At 42.5% G+C, this 19468-nt stretch overlaps 1 protein-coding gene across 2 annotated transcripts in view; it reads right to left on the minus strand.

The window, feature by feature from the left end:
• Positions 1–19468, minus strand: part of igsf3 (immunoglobulin superfamily, member 3) — an 89639-nt gene that overhangs the window by 59462 nt on the left and 10709 nt on the right. Inside the window, exon 2 of one of the 2 annotated variants that reach the window (XM_088314878.1) lies at positions 7733–8110. In XM_088314878.1, coding sequence (XP_088171004.1) covers positions 7733–8110 — 378 coding nt within the window. Of the gene's footprint in view, positions 1–7732; positions 8114–19468 lie in introns of both variants that reach the window. The other variant, XM_088314877.1, reaches the window with a different exon arrangement.

Below are 19468 nucleotides of genomic sequence, written 5' to 3' on the forward strand. Positions count from 1 at the left end.
TTTTAATTATTATTTCTGTAATGATATGAACATCAAGGTGCGGAGGGACGATCACCTGAAACAAAAGTGAATTACCATTTTCTAATGAGATACATGCATACAGTAGAGTAACCAGTGTATTAGCATACCAATTTAAATTTCCTTACACGTGTACCCTTTAACGACAAGCGCAAAAAACACAATTCGTCGTGTTGGGACCAGAAAGTGTGGAGGTGTCTGATTTGTTATACAGCAGCGTTCAATGGTTGCTTTCACACTGTGTTCCAAACGTATTCAGTAGACCCGCTAGGTTGTCGTGGCCCTCTTCAGAAGAAAGCATAGCAGAGATCCAAAGAGAGGACTTCTGCAGAGTCTCAGACTCAATTGTGGGGGTGACAGCTGCCCGTTGACTGACAGCTCGCTGCAATGTGACAATGAGGGTTGTGTGTGTTTGTGCGTGCGTCCCATGTATGGCAGGACACAGTGACAGGAATGTCGCAACGCCTCGGCCGCTAAAGTAGATGGGATGAGAGAGGAAAAGTCGAGCCAGGCACCGCGATAAGAATCTCTTTCCATCTGGACTCCTGCCTGGTGCGCAGCTTAGAGTCGCTACAAGAGGCCGAGTTGGGAAATGAAACCGAGAGGTGAGGGTGAGGCCAGAGAGGGAAGCTGGCAGTGTCCCTCCAAGGGGAGACGAGAGATAAAATGGCTTTGCCGTCGCGCGGGCCTCGAGTCCCAATCAATAGCAACAGACTCAGAAATACAACTTCCCTTGTCTATTCATCGCTACTTTCCATCTTCCATCCACCCTTCTGCTTTCACCAACCCGACTATTTTGTCACTTGTCAACATAAGTTTTCCTACATGTCACCCCAAAGATGCTTATCGTCACTTTTCCTCCCCAAAAATAAATAAATCATTCTTCCATCGTCGTGTCTATTCAATCACTGGTTCGCTCCATCATCCTGCACTATAAGGTGCTTCAATCAGCTGTATCGACATACCGTGCGCGCCAACCTGGCCAGCACCGACTTAAGGCTGAGACATGGGCCGAGCTAAATTGACGCTGGAGATTTGGATTGATGTAGACACCAGGAGATAAATGCAGAAGACACATCAGGGAAATTGGGAGATAGGGTTGCAATCTTATGAGTCACACCACTACATGAAAATTATAATTATGTGTTTTGGGGATCAAATGCTGTACCCAGTGTTAATGTTTTTTTTAGAACGCAAACTCTCTGAAGCTGAATCAACAGTGCCTCTGCTGGTTGCAACCAAGTAGTACACTCTATTTTGTCACAACAGCATGATTCTATTATCTTGTCTACTTTGGACAAACTGATTATCTGCTTATTACACCCATCCTAGTTTTACACCCTGCGGTGTGTTGCGGGAATGGTGATAGCTTGTATAGCGAGGCAGCATGTAATCAAAAGAAAGATAAACATGACTCAGGGCTGAGATGCATCCAAGCAACCCTCCTGACATGAATTTTACTCTGTGCCGTAATTGATGATGCGTTTAATTCTGAAGCTTCTATGGGTAGTGTTTCGATTGTAATACAGAAATGACATCAATCAGCAGATAACAGGCAAATCAACTACTGTAATTGGTGCTGAAAAGTTGGCTGTTACAGGTGAGATAAATAAATCGGAATAGCTGGGAAAAAAAAAAACATACAGCAAGGAACTGAACCATTTTGAGGAGAAGGAGTCAAAAGCACACACTAATCTGAGGAATGCATTGCTTTGCTTAGAACAGGGTCACATTTCTGCATGTGAATGGATTCATTTGCTCCAGTGAGAATGTGGGGGGGTTAGTAGAGATGCAGGCCATAAATTTGAAGAAAATCAATTGTGCGACTCCAGAAATGTGGCATTTTGCAGGAAAGCCTGGCAGCCAGGTTTAAAAAAAAAAAAAAAAAAGGGGGAAAAAAACGATTTGCCCGCCAGCTTTGGTGTGCCTCCATAGAATTTCCCAACCTTTCCATCTACTCTAAGTCTTCGTCTCAATTTGTGCAGGCCAATGGCAATTGGAAACCATACGGGTGGGGAAGTTACCACCTTAGCAATCATATCAGGTAGAGACTATTTAAAATGCACCCGTATGGCGCCAGTTGTATGGCGGATAATGCCGGGGGGAGGTGTAACCAATCACACTGCTCTTGAGTTGAAGAGCTCATCATTTATTGGTCACACACGACTCAGCATTGGCCCACTAACCACTGCCGCTCCTTCTCGCTCCCCAATTCCCTTTTCTCCAATTCAGCATTTATTCTGCATGTCACTTTCTTTATTTCCCCAAATACTACCACGTTCAAAAGATCGACAGGCTCTCCGTCCAATTAAGCTTTAATGAGTATGGGAAACACTTTTTCTCCCCCCCCCCCAACAGTGGTATGCGAAGACTGCTTGCAGAAACGCGGAAGCTTCATTTTTAGGTGACTCCTATTTTACAACGGTGAGGAAGGAATGTGGCTTCTGAAAACAGGAGCCGTGTGCCGCTTGGCCATTCCGCCGCTTGCTGGGCTCTCCAGCACACAGGCTGGTGCGTAGGATAAGGATAGCCATGACGGCCATGTCAGCCTGTTGTCCTTTTCTCCGCCAATCTGACGTGTAGGAGGAAGTCCAACAGACTTAAGCGCAAATGGAATGGAACAGATGGCGCTTAGTCAATCTTGTGGGGGGGGGACACCAACGCTCACAAGATTCGAAAACCGGAGGTGTGTACATAGAAGTACAAGTGACCTGTCGTCTTGCAGACCCTATTTGGATTCTCACATTTCATCATCAACATAGAGAACAGACGAAAAAGAAAAACGCAGCTTGAGCTATAACACATTTCAACTGAGAAGCGCATATTGTAGGCTCCTGAGCTGGTGAAATTCAGAATAGGAAAAAAATAACTCAACTGTATTTTTCCCTGAAAATATTTTCTGACATTTATGATCAATACAGCTGACAAAAATCTCACAATTTTAGGTCAGTTGTAGTTAAGGTAGTGAGTTTTTTTGTTTTAATGGGGTAACAAGTTTAAGATGGACACTTTTGTTGGTACTCGACATTAAAGCTAAGGTAGCGTAGTATTTTGTTTAACCATGTGAAAATGGTTGGTCTCTTTTTTTACACTTGTGAATGTTTAAAAAAAATGTTATATTGAGCGGAGTAGAACTTAATTTATTTTAGTCACAACCCATGTGACAAAACACACACTACACAACATATATCTATTAAAAAATAGATATAAATTTCCACAATTTCACTGTATAAGGGCTATTGGGTTTAGAAATGGAAGTGGAATTTAAAAGGAAAAAAAAATATTAAACACCCCAAAGTCAGTTTTGAACAGGATTCCTTGCAATACATCTTGTAAGAAATTTCTACATATTTCAAAAGACGGATCTTGGCGAACCTTATGTCCAACAGTATTAAAGTCACGCATTGCAAAGTGTATACCACTCAAATAGGTCTGCCATCCATATTGCACTTTGCAGCAAAAGCGTGCTGCATCAAGGCATTTTGCATCTATGATGTCAGACCTGCAGTATGAGAGACAAACATAATGCTACATTGATTTTATTGCCTATTATGACAAACCACATCCATAAACAAACGTCAAGATAACTGCATGCAGATGATAAAGAAAGCGGAAAACCTACACAGCACTGCATGACACTGAGATGTTTGTAATATTTTGGTCACCCTACCGTAAATGTTTTTAACCAGAACACGAAGGCAATGTTGTCAGGGGCAAAACCCCAAATGAAAAGTGAAATGTAACCTTTTTCATCATCACGGAAAGGTGATGATCAAGAGTAAATGGAAATAATCGTGCATTTGTGCCGTGATAACCAATTGCAACATTCTCATGCATATTATTACTGCACCGCCCAAGGCCTCAGCAGAGTTCCATTTTTATTTGATTGATCTAAGTTTAGACACACGGATAGCTACCGACAGAGCGCTCACTTTAGAACACACAGTGCAGGTAATTAGCTTTGCAAACAAAACCATGGAAACTAAGGGTGCATAAACCTTGAACCACTGGATTGGGAAGATTTCCTACTCCTTCCTTGTGCACTGAAAGCTGGAACACATTTCAATTTTGGGATACGTGTCAACCTACAAATTGTCTACTGATTTGAAAACTGACTGGCAGGCAACCAGTCCAGCCCTGCTGCCCGAAATCAGCTGGGGTAGGCTGCAGCTCCACCATAAACCGAATGAGGACAAGTGCTGTAGAAAATGGATGAATGGTGAACTTTTAAATGCTTGTGCCATAAATACAAAAGAATTACAAAAATCTCTGGGGTTTGACTGTCCTATTCATGTAACATTTATTATTTACTCATATTTATGTTTATACAGGTATAAAAACGTGTCCTTAAAGGGGAGGTCAACCCCCCCAAAAAATATTTTCAATAAAATGTTCTGTGTGCTTTCACTAGTCTAAAAAAAACATTCTGATTAATATTGTGTCTGGGGAATATGACTTAAGCAGTAAAATCCATCTTTTGTCATCTCAGGCCGAGTGGCCATTTAGTTACTTACTTGCTCTGGTAATGACCAATCACGTCCACCTGTTTTCTGAAGCTGCGCCATGATTGGTCGTTATCTGAGCCCAGAGCAACTGTGATGACATTTTCAGCCGACAGAAGTGACAAAATGGCTTCTAACTGAGATGCACAAATACAGGTGGATTTTACTGCTTAATTCATATTCCACAAACGCAATAATCATTAAAAGGCCATGTTTTGACTAGTGGGTCTGCATTGAACTAATTCTTGGAAAGAAAATTTTTGGGTTCACTTCCCCTTTAATAGTAAATCAAGTAACGTATCCACATTTCTTACTTTTTCAATGGTCAGACAAGCACAAAGACAATAAACCATTATTGAGTGTAAAAACAAAGGCCTGTGTTACTATCTCCAACACCGCAAGACTGTTGAGTTGACTTCCCATTCTGTCAATGTTATGACAAAATTGCAACCCAGGAACAAACATGGAAATGGGAAAGGGGATTCTTGATAAGGGCAAGTCATATATGGTGACACAAACATCTTACTTCTTTTCTTAACACTTCGTGTTGAAGCTGCTCCTTATGCGAAAAGGTGCCACGTTGTGCGATGTTTGATGTCATGCATCACAGTGGTTCGTCCGTGCTTTTTTCCTGATAATTTTGGTTGCATTTCAAATGTTATGACTTCAAGGACGTACAGCTTTCGAGGTCCCACCGTCCTTGCTTCACAGTGCATGGAGGTCTTTGTAATACATTCCCCACCCCATAAAAGGGCTGCAATATCAAAAGAACCTTAGCACATTAGAGGAAGAGTCAAGGACTGATGAATGCAGCCCGACCAGTAGGGAGTAGAGCAAGAGCGGGCGGGGGTGTCAAGGTCTCATTTGTCCACAAAGCTTGAAGGAGGCGTGCAGCTGTTCTTGGATCACAAAGGAACATCAGAGCTCAGTGACAGAGAACCACGAGACCCCGTGGCCCTGACTTCCAAAAGCAGGTTAAGAGGTTACGGATACGTAAAAAAAAAAGACAGATAAACTCCCGTAACAGCTCCTCTAGTTCCCTCTCGCATAAGTCTATAAATACTGTGTGCTATCAGCACAGTCGGCCCACATTCACAAAATGCACTGCAAACTGCAAAACTGCCTCAGACGAACAGCTGCAATACACTGTGACTATCTGTGAACTATGTCAAGACCTACATTATGTTAATGATTTCTTACAGTAATTATTAACAATGACTTGACTAGGTCGGACAAATAATAGGCAATACTATTTCTATGAATTTCTGCAAGTGTTTACATTTCAAAATGATATCTAATCCCCGCATCCCGAAATCATATTCAGTCACCAGTTAAGGACGGTAACTACTAGTTAGTTACGCCATCATTGTTTGAAGTCTATTGTGTTAGTGGCTAGTAGCTAGTTGTTAGCATTAGCAAAAAAGTGCCTGACTGAAAGTTCAACAGCTCTTCCTTGGCTTACTTTGTTATTTTTCTATTTTTGACTTTTTCAATATTACGCCTTATTTGCTGCTCCCAACTCCACTTTGCTGCATCGAGTAAAATTCATTAAGATCCAACTAACATTTTGAGCCTTGGTCTTCTCCTTGGTTATTTTCTAGTGTGTCTAATTTTAACTGATGCGCTCAATGTGACTTGGTTTTCACAGTTTTTTGGTGGCTACTAAGGCGATTTTGATTGGTTAATTTGACCCCGAGACAAAAGGTCAGCCAAGGTCTGCATTCATTACGCCGCCATGAACGGGAGGGAGTTTCCAACTATGGCAGCTGTCCTCACTTGTGTGGGCCTGTTGGACAGACGCGCAGAATGCATGTGTGCGTCTGTTGTAGGCTAAGACTGGTGAACAGGTGAAAGCCCGCGGTGCAACATGTCCTGTCGCCACAGTCAAAAAAAGTTGAACTAAGTCATTACAGACGATAAGATTCCAATCCAGTTAACACACTTTGCATCCCGCATACGTTGCGAGTGTCAGCCAAATGCTTGACCAGACATGGACACACAGTATGTATGCTCGTGTGGCTGCACAATATCATAAAAGGGGCCAATCATCTAAATGCATCTCGATGATAGTGCTATTAGTGTAATCCCATAAAAAAAAGACCAAAAGGAATCAAGTCGTTTCCCAAAGTGGGAACCATTATAGGACAGCCTGCACCTTTGAGCAACTGTACTTGTAGAAACGCTTAGAGGGCTTTTTTGGGGTGAATTCAAGTGCCGCATCTGAGATACAATTTTCGTTCAGAGTTCCAGGGTTCCAATCAGGACTAAGTAGATCAAAAGGACCGCATGTGCTAGCTGAATCGGCATTTATTTTTTTTGTAATTAAAATTTTTTTGTAGGCTGAAATTGTTGAGTCGCAGTACCGTTCGGTTCATCACAGTATAGATTGGAATGGTAAAGGCTTACCTGATCTTGTATTTGACTAACTTAAGTCTGATGGGGGACAGTTATCTTATCATAGAATATAAGCATGTATTTTGCTACATATCTGTTAGGTTTTATTTACACGGGGTCTTGAGTTTTGGACGATGCCCCATTCCAAATTTGTATGCAAGTCAGAAGGCAGCGTAGTCCATCAGAAACCAATGCGAAGACAATGGGAAAAACATATCTAATCCACATGCCTCAAACAAAAGACTAGACTAGGTAAATTACTCGCAACAAGCCTGCCAACTGCTAGAGCAGGCGTGGGCAACCTAAGGCCACATGCGGCCCGTTAAACGTTTTAATACGGCCCGCCGAACTTGAAAAAAATTAAATGAATAAACCTTGTTAACGTTTTCTTTTCTAAATACTGTGTTTTTTTAATACATATATATTGTTGTAATGCTTTTATTCACTTTCATTTAAAATTAAAAGTTTTTTTTTTTCATCCGATGAGGTGAGGTTACCAAAACACTCCATCCATCTGCTCCTGGTCCGGCCCCTCTGTCAAATTTTAGAACCCATTGTGGCCCGACAATCAAAAAGTTTGCACACCCCTGTGCTAGAGTAAACTAGCTTTTGCGATCAGACCTTAAGTGTGGTGGTAACTGGGCGAGCGTTATTGTGAAACGTGATGACATATTCTGTTGGGCCAGTCGGGAATAAAGGGCCCCTTCGAAGAAATGTGCACGCATGTATGATAATATTCAGTATTTGTGTGTTTGAATGCGTGTGTGTGTGTGTGTTATGTCCGTGTGCGCTTGCATTTGCTTTCCGGTGAGACTCACCAGTGAGGTTGGTGCGTGCACTATAGGATCCAAGGTAGCGGCCATCAGTGTTGGGTGTGTAACACTCAAACAAGCCCTGGTCCTTGGCCTGCACTTTGGTGATGTGCAGCATGGCCGAGTCGCGGCTTAGCCTCTCCACGTAGATGTCCTTGCTGTTCACCCTCTGGGCGTAGACGGCGTAGGCGTAGTTGTTTTGGGCCGTACTCACGATGCGGATCTCCCGGTCCGGTGCAGACGGCAGGTACATGAACCACTCAAAGTCCTGCTCCACGCCTTCCTTGTAGCCCGTCACGTTGCACCAGATGGTCACGTGGGAGCCCTCAGTCCGTATCAGCGGCCCGCTTTGCACCGTCACCACTCGCTGGGCCACAGCGGCACCTGCTACGGGAGGAAAGGGAGAGATGGGGAGGAAAGCAAGAACACGGGTTACAAAACTGCACTTTGAAATATTTAGCTTTGGCCGTGTTTGCGCACCGCACCGCTCACAGGAAATAGAGGAACATCTGCAGGTACACATCCTCGGGAGTGAGCTTGAGGTGTGCACGTACACACTGTTTTTCAATGCTTGAATTATTCACTTAGTCTTTTTAACAGCTGCTATCCAATCCTACTCACTGCTATTTGGTTTGCAGCTAAACGGATGCATCATAGCGAATGGCCGTAAACAGTGAGTGGAGCGCAATAAATTTGCATTTTGGCGATAAACGTCTTTTTTTAAAGACACATTTACACATTTATGCTCTCGCATGAATAAATCATGTTTTCATTTAATCATGAATGATTACAACGCGCACAGATTATTACAGCAAACTGAATGCTGAACGCTGCATAAATGAAAGCCGTTTATGACTTTTCGGGACATTGTTGTATTATTTGCTGGCACACGGTTGTGTGAATGTCGCCTCGTCCACACATGCACCCACTTGCACCCCAACACACTCACAACATTCTCCATTCAGCCAACAGCTACAAACAACCCCTCCTCTTTTGGGTCCGGACACAACAGAGCAGTTACACATGCCCAAAATCCAGACAGAGCGACAAGTATGTCGTTTCCTGTCTACACAAACAACTGGGATTTGCAGCTGTGTGTGTGCGCACATATGTGTGCATCTTTAAAGCGGCAGTGGACACAATGCTTGGACATTAATAATTTACCAGACAGCTTTTTATCTTCTACGGCCTCCCATCCGCTCATAGTAACTTTCCCTTACACTTACGCAGCGCTGTCTTTTTATTCTGTCATTAGTGCGAGCGTGTGTGTGTGTGTGCGCGTGTAAGATGATGCATTGTGTCTGTTAGCAGTGTGTCTCTCGCTTCAATACCGGCATATCTCGCTGAAAAAGGACGACACCACTGCACATTTGCCGATTCAGTGAGCACAATCGTGGGAAATGGAAGTGTTTTTGCTGTGTGTGCATATGTACTCTTACATATATATGTGGGGGGGGGTGTAAATGCAAATTTGCCAGGCTCCCTCATTCATCATTTCCTTTCTGTGCTTAAAGCGTCAGGTCTTTTGTCAACTGTAAGTGAGGCCCATTCCACTTGTGTGGAGCTTAAATCCACTCAAATATTGTATTTCCTTTAAGAGTCCTTCAATAGGATTTAAATTGAGCTGCCATGGTAACTCAAAGCAAAAAAAAAAAAGAAGGGCGACAGTAATCATGACGTATGGTTATTTTGCCCCCCAAAAGACCCCCACTGGCCTTGGGTAGTACTCTCAATTTTATAATCTTTAAAAAGTGAATATTACAAATTCAGAAGTGAAAAATCTCAATTTGGCCAAAGGATACAATAATCTGCACATCAGCTCCATTGACGCAATATCTCAACACATTAATGCTGGATATTGCTTTCAAGAACGGAAGAAGGCTAAAACTCCCACACACCCAGGTACATCCACAGATAAAACTCCAGGGAATACAAGAGGGATATTATGAAAGGCTTTAGATAATAAGAAGCTAAGTGCTTTGTAATTATATATTGGTCATTATTAGCACTGCGCATTTGTACATTGCAGCCCAGCTGGAAAATGCGTCTCTCCAAGCATAACTAATGAGCATCAATTCATAATATGCAACAATATGTGATTCACTTTTCTCAATGGATTACAACGATGTAAGGAATTACACTTTTTTGGGGGGCGGGGGGGGCAAAGTTACATAAGTGAAGCGTGCGCCAATTTCTGTACAATATAAATTATATAGTTTATTTTTTTCAACTTTTCTTGAGCCAAAGCACCCATTTTACATTACAAAAATCTCTCAGCACATCGCTCAAAAAAATATCACAAAATCCATGCGCACTAAAATGATGACCTTGTCTCTATTTTGTCACCAATTGAAAATCTGGGTCTATTTAATTAAACACAAAACCGATACAGTCGCAGGAAGCAACAACTTATTGTATTGTATAAATGGTAACCGCTGGTTTTCAGGTATTTTTTTTCTAAAGGAAGAGCATTGAATTGTTCTGCCTGAAATTATATTTCACTATCAAAGATATGAACAAATTTATAAATAATTTGACTTTGGTGAAATTTACTCATTTTCCGCAACAGCTTGAAGGAACTCAGATCGCGGCAACAAAAAATAAAATATTCTGGCACGAAAATCAAGACTTTCTTGCACAATTTAAGAACCACTTGCTTTTATGAAGTTCATTCTTGTTTACCATCCACTAACAGGCGACAAGAGAACCAAGGAAGGTTCCATTTGCCTTTACGGTATCAATTCAAATTCCCTGAGGCCTGTGCCAGACTAGATGCCACAATGGAGAGGCACAAGAGCAGCAGACAAAGCCGCGAAAGGAGCTAGCTTGTTGTGATCATTATTTTACACAAGTGATAGACCGATTATCGGCCAGGCCGATTATCGGGGCCGATATTTGGCAATTTGACATCGGCCTTTTAAACTTTCAATTAAAAGCTGGTTTATTTTGGCTCGCTGCAGCACATATCGCTCTCTCGCTCTGTTATGCTGGTGACCCTGCCTGCAGAAGAAGATTGGCCCGCTTATCGGTCGATCACTATTGTACACCAACAGTAAGACGCAAAGACTACCTGTGGCCACACAAGGATCCCCACATTTTAGGATCTCATTTCAAGTTGGAATGGGGCCTACTGCATGCAGCACAAGATAAAAAAGGTAAAAACACCGCGATGGTAGCTACACACCAATGATGAGCCATTGTACCCCTCAAGGCACGATGGAGAGCTTTTTCTCTGAGCGTGTATGCTTAAGAGTTTCTGAGTGTGTCTCACGGTTTGCTATGCCTCTGAGACAATGTAAAAAGATAAATGCGGCAGAGCATGTTACGAGATGCACCGGGTAAAAGGATCCACCGCCTATTCTGACTCACACCTGATTCCCGTTTTACATCGCTGTGATGTCAGAACACTAATCTGGCGAGGCTGTCTTCGACCGACTGTTGCACCGCTGCTGCATCACCGCTGCTCATGTTACAGAGACTCATCTAAAAAAATGCGGAAAACGTACCGCATTACCAATGCATCCAAAATACCGAACGGCATCTGGGGAGGAAAAGTTGCTTTCTCACTTCTGATTATATTTGAACCCCCTTCCGTGTTTCTACCGCCTTCAATCCCTTCTCTCTACATCTCAGCCCTTCAAGCCTCCCTCCACTTACATCTCCTCTCTTTGCCTTGCGCTTCTGTGTCTTTTCAGGCAGGATTTAAACAGCTCTACCAGACTTCAAAGTGCCTGTCGCTCTGTGGGCTGTTTAGAGGCTGACAATGACATACCAAACCCTACAGACCTTCAACTGATCACTGTATTCCGCTACCTCTCAACCACAATAATCCAACTCGTCCCCCCCGTCACCACGCTCACGGTTCCTCTTCACCTCTGGCAATCCCACAGCGCCCATATTTGCTCGATAAGGCCTCAGATTTGTCTATTATTAACACGCATCTCCATGGCTCCTACCCCTCGCTCTCCTCCTGCCTTCACTGCCTCCAGTGTGTCATAGCGGCATCCCACACTGCGCATCAAGAATGCGTTTCGTGCAGGATGCTTCTCCATCTCCGCGGACGAACCCCGCATACGACCTCACTGCACACGAGCTGCCAGGAGTGAGAGAGGCAGATGACTCCAAAACACACACACACACATTGAGAATGCTACAAAAGAGGATTATTCTAAATGGAGGGGTGGGGGGGCTTGCACTAATCCAATCATTTGTGGCCACTGTCTTATTCTCAGTGGGTTTCAAGGCGACTAGCACTCAAGCCTACTCACATCACTCTTCCACGACACGTGATAATTACACACCTAGGAAGGTGTATAATAAAAGCGCCGCAGGGTGTAAGTGATATAAAGGGCACCAAAAGCACAAGAGCAGATACACTTTTTAGAGCTGCATTGTGAAAACCAAACTGCAAAATCGAGCATTGCATGCCGGGTTCGAGGTGACTGGCACCAAAAGCAAAATTCGGACTTGAGGAAATTTGAGTTATGATTACCGACAGTGACATTCTCCTCCACGTCACTTTTATTTTTGAGGAGAGGAATTATTTCCATTAAACAAGGCTGCACTGTCACAGGCTGACAGGGCTGCTGTTGCCTCGTTATTTCAGAGTCGACACGAGCGCAGTGTGATGCATATGATGCGTGCGTTTGAGTAATTGCAAAGACACTCTTGATTTTCGTCAAACTCAATTCACACACAGGCCTGCTGACGATGCGTTTACAAATATTTGTTTTTGTATCTACTTCCATCGTATTAGTGCACCTCTGCATAGTGTATCATTTTTGTAATTTTTTTCGCCCTAAAAATGGACTAAAAACATTTACAGCTAAAAATTGAAAGGCCACAATATCACCTTCAATTTAAGTTGCGCCATTATTTATAAACACGTCGGAAATCATGGTACAACCTGCTAAATTTAATTAAAGTTGAATGTAATATCATTTTAATTGTATTTATTATTAATTTGTAAATACCTTAAAGAATTCTGTAAAATAATTTGGTTATATAACAGCTGCTTGGTGGTGCAAAATGCTGCCAGTTACATAAAAACCAATTAGTTAACGAATCGCGACTACTGTTGGTGATGAGTCGACTAGCAAAATAATCTTTTGTTGCAGCCCTGGTGGTCAGTGCTTGCCCAGTCATTGTTCTTAGACGATGTTAACGAAATCTGTGTGTTTTCAAGGATAGGTTGGTTGGGTGGTGATACGTATTCAGATCTGAACTTACCAGTGAAAAGCTTCAAGTGTTATTTTGTCAGCCATTGATTATTAATAAAAATAAATAAATAATAAAAATAAAAAGTGACATAATCTCAAATCTGATTTGCTGAATGCTTTTGTTTCCAAAATAACTGTCGCAGAAAAAATGTCACAGAATGATGGGGTTGTCATGATGTTTCTGAAGCTAATCACAGCAGTTGAGCCTGCCTCCTATTGTGTGAATGAACAGATGCCCCCCCCACATTTTTCTCTCCCCCACACCCATTAACTTTTACAATAAAAAAAACTTTTCGGGGGAAATTGGCAGTGACATTGTGCAGAATCAATTAATTATTCACACGCTGAACGTGGACGCAGTCAATGTCCTATCCTCCCGAGAGAGGTTCAAACTCATCCCCAAGATCTAAGACCCTATGAAGCTACTCAGACAGCGAGGTAGCGATGGTGAGAGGAAAAGAAGTTATGGTGTCGGGAGAAGACGAAAGTAAGGGAAGGGTGAAAGCCAGCGAGAGAACGACAGACGCCTCCAGGGTCCTGAACACTACAGAATTCGCAGAACTAAGAGAATCTTGATGCGTACAACTGCCTTATGTGCAGTACATGTGTGAGACAGAAAGGGAAAGATCAGGAACATGGCATATTTCAGAAGCGCTTCTTCTCCTTGCAGAGCTCGAAAAGCATTAAGGCTGTTAGCATTATTGGCATGGTGCAAAAGAGAGCAAGACCCAATTCCTAAAAGTGTTGAGAGAAAAGTGTTTCATTGAGTCAACCTTAAGAAATAAATAATTCTTGTAAATAGAGCGTTTAATAAATGCAAGCATCCAAAATATCCTCATTCAGGTATAAAAGATAGCCCAGTCATCCCGGCCATGATAAAATTAGTCTGCCGGTGTCTATTTATAGCACGATCAATCCCGATGTGACTGTGAGATACTACTGGAACGGGAACATTTCATTTTAAAAGTTACCTATGGTTTGACATTTCAACACAGTTCTGGGTTTAAGGCGCATCTTGATCAAATCCATATCCATGACCTACAAGATAAAAGATTTGGCTTCCCCAAATAACGTTCAATCATCGTCGTGCTATGAAATCCAACAAATTTATCAGGACATGTTCAACATCATGCAGTTTTTCCACGACAATAGATTAGCGGGTGCACGCTAACCAACGGTTGGTATATTTAAATAGACCCTTGTTCAGGAGGTGTAATCCCCCCAAATAAATGAACAAATCAAACTTGAGTCTGAACAAAGTCAACTGGCCCGAGACCTCAAAGAGCCTTCCAAACAAATTTGACACGTGTCAATTAAATTTTCAGTATAATTGAGATGCAGGGAAACGGAGTTTGCATGAGAAGAGGGCGACCCACGTCACAGAACCATAAAGACATTTTTCCTTTCATATTTGCTCCCCCAGCAATCTCTGATTCTTCAACTTGTGATTGATGAGCTCCCTGCAGCATCTCATATTACAATTCAGCCTGTGTCCTCCCAGTTACGACGCCATGTCCTTCTCGCGGTGATAATCACACACAGCAATAAATTGTAGAAATCACAGTTGCAGAGGTGTCTTAACCAACTACTGACCAAGTCCTTCACTTAAAATAGTCAACAAATCCCCATATTTATTGAGTATTTTATTATCTGGACTGGCTTTAAGAGACAGGTGTGATATATATTTTTTTCTTTTTTGTGTAGAAAAGAAAACGAGTGTTGAATGAAAATATCGAAGCCTGTCGAAGCCTGCCAGCCGCGAGACAGTTGCTCCTGGCATGGAGAAACAAATTGAGGAAGAGAGGCCGAGCCTTCAGCTTCCATTAGAGGGGCCAGTCAACAGCTAACAAACACTTAGAGCAACTGGCCATTACGGCCTCAATCGGGGCAGAGAGGATGACATTGCGTACAATAGGAAGATGAAGTGGATTCCATTATGGGTCAGCATTTACGGCTTGCATTGAATTTCAAGTAAAAAGAGGCAGCCAGGTGGTGTGCATGGTGCGGGGATTAGAAGATTTACATTCTGTGGAAATCATTTCCGAAGCGAGGGTTTATGAACCAGCAGATTGATGAAGCAATCCGTGTTCAGTTTGGGCAAGATACACGTTTCCAAAATAACCCAACGATTGACAGAAGCTCCGTTTGTTTGTGTAGAGACCTAGTGCTGTCGACAAAAAGCATCGGTTATCGAGTTAAATAATGGAACTAGCACAATGGAACTAAATTCTGCGAGAAATGGATTAAAAAAAATTCAATACTGTTGATGTGGTACCTTCTTGACCAGTATTAACCAAACTGACCAGTCCTCCTCAAAATACTGCTGCTGGATTTCTAACTGGCGCTTGGAAGGGGGAGGACGAAACCCTATTCCCGCCTTTCTTCACTGGCTCCCGGTGCATTTTCAAGTTCAGTTTAAGATACTGCCATTTGTATTCAAATCTTTGAATGGCCTCGCCCCAGTCTGCCTCTCTGAGCTCCTCCTCACCTACGCACCTTCGCGCAGCCTCAGGTCTGCGAACCAGATGCTACTTGAGGACTAAGCGGAGCCTCGGAGGAAATCGAACGTTTTCTGTTGCCGGTCCTTCCCCCTGGAATAACCTTCGATTAGTTGGAAAAAACACAGGATATAAGGTGTAAATTCCTTTATGCTGCCAGATACTTGGCAAGCCCCCTCCGTGTCCATTTTTAAAACTCGTTCGAAGAAATTTTTATTCCCTGGCTTTAGATGTAACTTGAGATTGTTCACTGTTCTGCTGTTTTCTGGTTTTTATTGTGTTAGGATAATTTATTTGTGTTTTAACTTACTGTTTTCACTGCTTTTCTTATTGAATTATTGCTACTTTGTGTTTCACTCTGTGTAAAGCGCTTTGTTACAGCTGTTATGAATTGTGCTATCCAAATAAAGTTGTATTCCTTTCATATTCCAAAAACATTTATCTTTGGTTCATTGCAAACTTGAAAATGTCCATGAATGAAATCTATACATGTCCTGTCCTGTGATTGGTTGACAATCAGTCCAAGGAGGACAAGCGCTAAAGAAATCGGATGAATGGATAATCTGAATGTGTAATCTTCGGAGACATACATCACTTGAATTACTGTCAGCCAAAACAAAGAAAAAAGATCCAAACTCCGCAGGATCCAAATGAACGAACAGGTGGAGAGACCGCAACTTATTCTTTGGCATGATACGAATGGCCAGCAGCACATACTGATTCTTTTTTCAGAATGGTTGCTGCTTTGTTTGGGACATTAACGAATGTCACAGCGACCACCATAGATCGTTTAATTGTAATTTATTCACTGCTGTTATATTTAAGACTCATAGGACATCAGCATAGCGAGTACGAGCCACCATAATATGGCCCGAGTCGTGGTTCCGCTCAGTCAGAGGCGGACTATTAAATTAGGGAAGCTCGGAGTGCCAAAGTTAATGTAAAGACACTTTTTGCAATGTAGAAATAATTGAACGTGCTGCTTCATGAACCATCCTCCATCTATACAACGAGCTTTCTTGGCAGAGGCAGTAAAATGCCAGTTGTTACTTGGTGATGTACTAAATGTATTGGCCCCAATTACTTTGTCCGGAAAATACAACGCATTGCTTCTGAAAATGCCAGACCATTTTTGGGCTTCAATGCAGAATGAATCCTCACCTGCCGCATTAGATACACCTACACAATGTGCTTGAGGTTGCTAAAAGACTGTCTCCTCATTTTTACACGGAGAAAAACAAGTTTGGAGGTCATTACATAAGGCTTTTTGTATGGCTGCATTTTGTTACGCGCGCTTCAGGTCGTCCATCCGTCTACTGCACTCGGCTAACAATTCTTAAATGATAGCTCCCTTGGGCTACGGGCGCCATGACCCCACCTGTGTGGCTGCACATAACAGCTGGTGAGAGCAGGACGGAAGCAAAGGGGGATTTTCACGGCTGATTCCAACTTCGAAGTGTGTTGCTCCTGTGCACTGAGGGAGCGTGTACACGCAATGCACTGGCGGGTGTGTGCAAGCTGAGCGCACATGTGGCCGCTCCATATGATTCTCTTGTTTGTTTTGGAGCCCCATTGAAGACCTCGGGCAGTGAGTCACATTTTCCTAAAGTGACCACAAGGAAGACGAACCAATTGAAGATGAATGATTTGAGCAAAGGCCTGTTCACAAGACTACTTCTTCAAGTCTGCAAGTTAGCCGTGTACTCTGATTTATTCGCATGTTCAAAAAACATGTATGTTAGGTTAATACAGTGGAGGGCCCTGCATTTCACGCCGAGGCCTTCAGTGAAGTCCTACTTGAATAAATTCGCCATCGATTATGAGACAGACACACAGTCACTAATAAGTGTTGGACCACCTCGCCTCACGAGAGCAAGCTTCTCTTGAAAGGTCCGTCTTAAAAATGACCTTGCACATATATCTGCAATCAAAACTACAGTTTTCCATCCTTCAGCCATGGTGGGGTAAAAAAGCTAAATATATTTTAGATTTTTGAACGGTCGCTGGTTAAGACTGTCTTTTCCCCTCACTTCCCCCGAATCATGCATGTTAGAGTCATTGAAGACGTGAAAGTGGCCTGATGTGCAAATTATTGTCGGTCAATATGTGACTGGCAACCAGTCGAACGTTTACTCCGCCTTTCACCCAAACTCAGCTGGGATAGGTTCACTCGTGACACCAACCAGACCAAGCGCGATGGAGAACAAGGAACCTGACTCAGACAATAACACTTTTGTTTTCAAAACGCAAATTCCAGCCTACAAGCAATCATAGTGATTTATTAAGTGAATGCCGAAAGATGATCATTCCATCGCTCTCTGCTGAAGAGACTGCTTTCTTCCGCCCACTCCCACAGCTGATTTGCCTCTCAGTTGGACCGTGATGTGGAAGTGATGCTTTTTTTAGCGTTGTTTGAAATTGATAATCAGCATCTTTGGAAGTCTTTAAATGACATTTTCAAAGATTTCCAGTATTAATATCTCATCAGTGGCACCCAATTCAGTTTTGTGTCTGCTCATGCGGGAAGACCACTGTTACTCAAATCGTATTATGTCTGTCTGGATCCTCTCCTATGTAGATTGCAGTCATCCTAACTGGGTTGACTCAAGGTCAGCACAAGACTTGAAAACAAAGGCAGAGCATTAGACTGAATGAACTTGATAAACCAAACCTGTTAGTATTTTCAAGTCCAGTCCCGACGCAATTTCAAACAAGTCAAAAGTAAAGTCAGACAATCTTGCCAATCTTAGTGAGCACTATCGTTCTTCTTTTTTTTTTTTAATGGTCACAAAACTAATCTTGTATTGTCTATTACTTTTGCAATAAACATCACCAACATGCAGCTTATTTGAACAGATATCTAAAGCTAAACTGTGAAGTGCTTTATTGTGTATTTATATCTGAGTGGCAAAGTTTCCAAGTTGCCATTCTCGTTTTCCCCGAATTTTAGAAATGCGTCATCCTTGAATCCAAATGTAATCATCTTCAGAGCTCGCTCTGTGATACATGCTTCAAAAGTAGCCCTCTGCACTCCGCATCACAGGATACCGTTGGGTTGCCAGGTTTGGGCGCACAACACCAAAAATAACTTTTGCTTTTAAAAACAAAACCAATAGCGCTATCCTGAAAAAACAGATTTTCACATTAGAGGTCAAGTCTTTAAATTTTAACGAAGCAAATCTGACTCGAGTCCCCCACCTTTAGTGATTGAAGGTTGTGAACTCCTGCTTCCATGCCAGCGTTATCATGAGCAAAATGATGGCATAAATGTAGTATAACTTAAGATATCTTATATCGTGTCATTGTTGTGATTCCCCACAACCTGCAGAATTTGCATTAATCAGTTATTCTGCTCATAAAACAGAGCTCAAGGGCCATCGATTCAACCCTCCAGAGGCCAAATGTTATCTCGTATCGCCATGTCACGCATCATGAAACAAATACTTTAACTGCTACATTAAGTTCAAACTGTAGATATGCAGCTGCACATCGCAGTCACAGGCTGTGCCAAAACGGATAAAACAGCGTCAGAGTCACATATGGCACAGCGGTGTCAACATTCTGACGCGCAAGTAAAATTGGGTTTGTTTGAAGATTGTTCTCTACTAACCTTATTCAGAATAAATAATTCAAGCGGCAGCTGGGTGGCATGAGTACTTCTCCTGTCTCTGATCACAAAGGTACAACAACAAATCCGTGCTTGTGATCCTCTCAACGATCTACACACGCGGATCATGACATTGGCTCTGCTTGCAAAATCTAATAAGAGCAAAGAGAGGAATTGTATCGCACGGCATTTAAAAGGGCGCAGCGCATTCATTCATACAGTTCAGTTGAAAAATGTTAAGCTCGGAAGCAACGGAGCTGTGATGTCCCAATAGGAAAAGGGTTGGCAGAGTGATTTCAGAGTGGTTACAGCAATACAGTGAGAGGGAGAAGCATACTTCTGGGGTGGCCGCACCCAAATATGGGCAAGCTTGCACCGGAGTGCTCTGGTGACCATCGTAGAAAACAGGCACAAAGTT

Source organism: Idiotropiscis lumnitzeri, chromosome 14, assembly GCF_059441095.1.
Source record: "Idiotropiscis lumnitzeri isolate Australia: NSW breed Sydney's pygmy pipehorse chromosome 14, RoL_Ilum_1.0, whole genome shotgun sequence".
Taxonomy (NCBI): domain Eukaryota; kingdom Metazoa; phylum Chordata; class Actinopteri; order Syngnathiformes; family Syngnathidae; genus Idiotropiscis; species Idiotropiscis lumnitzeri.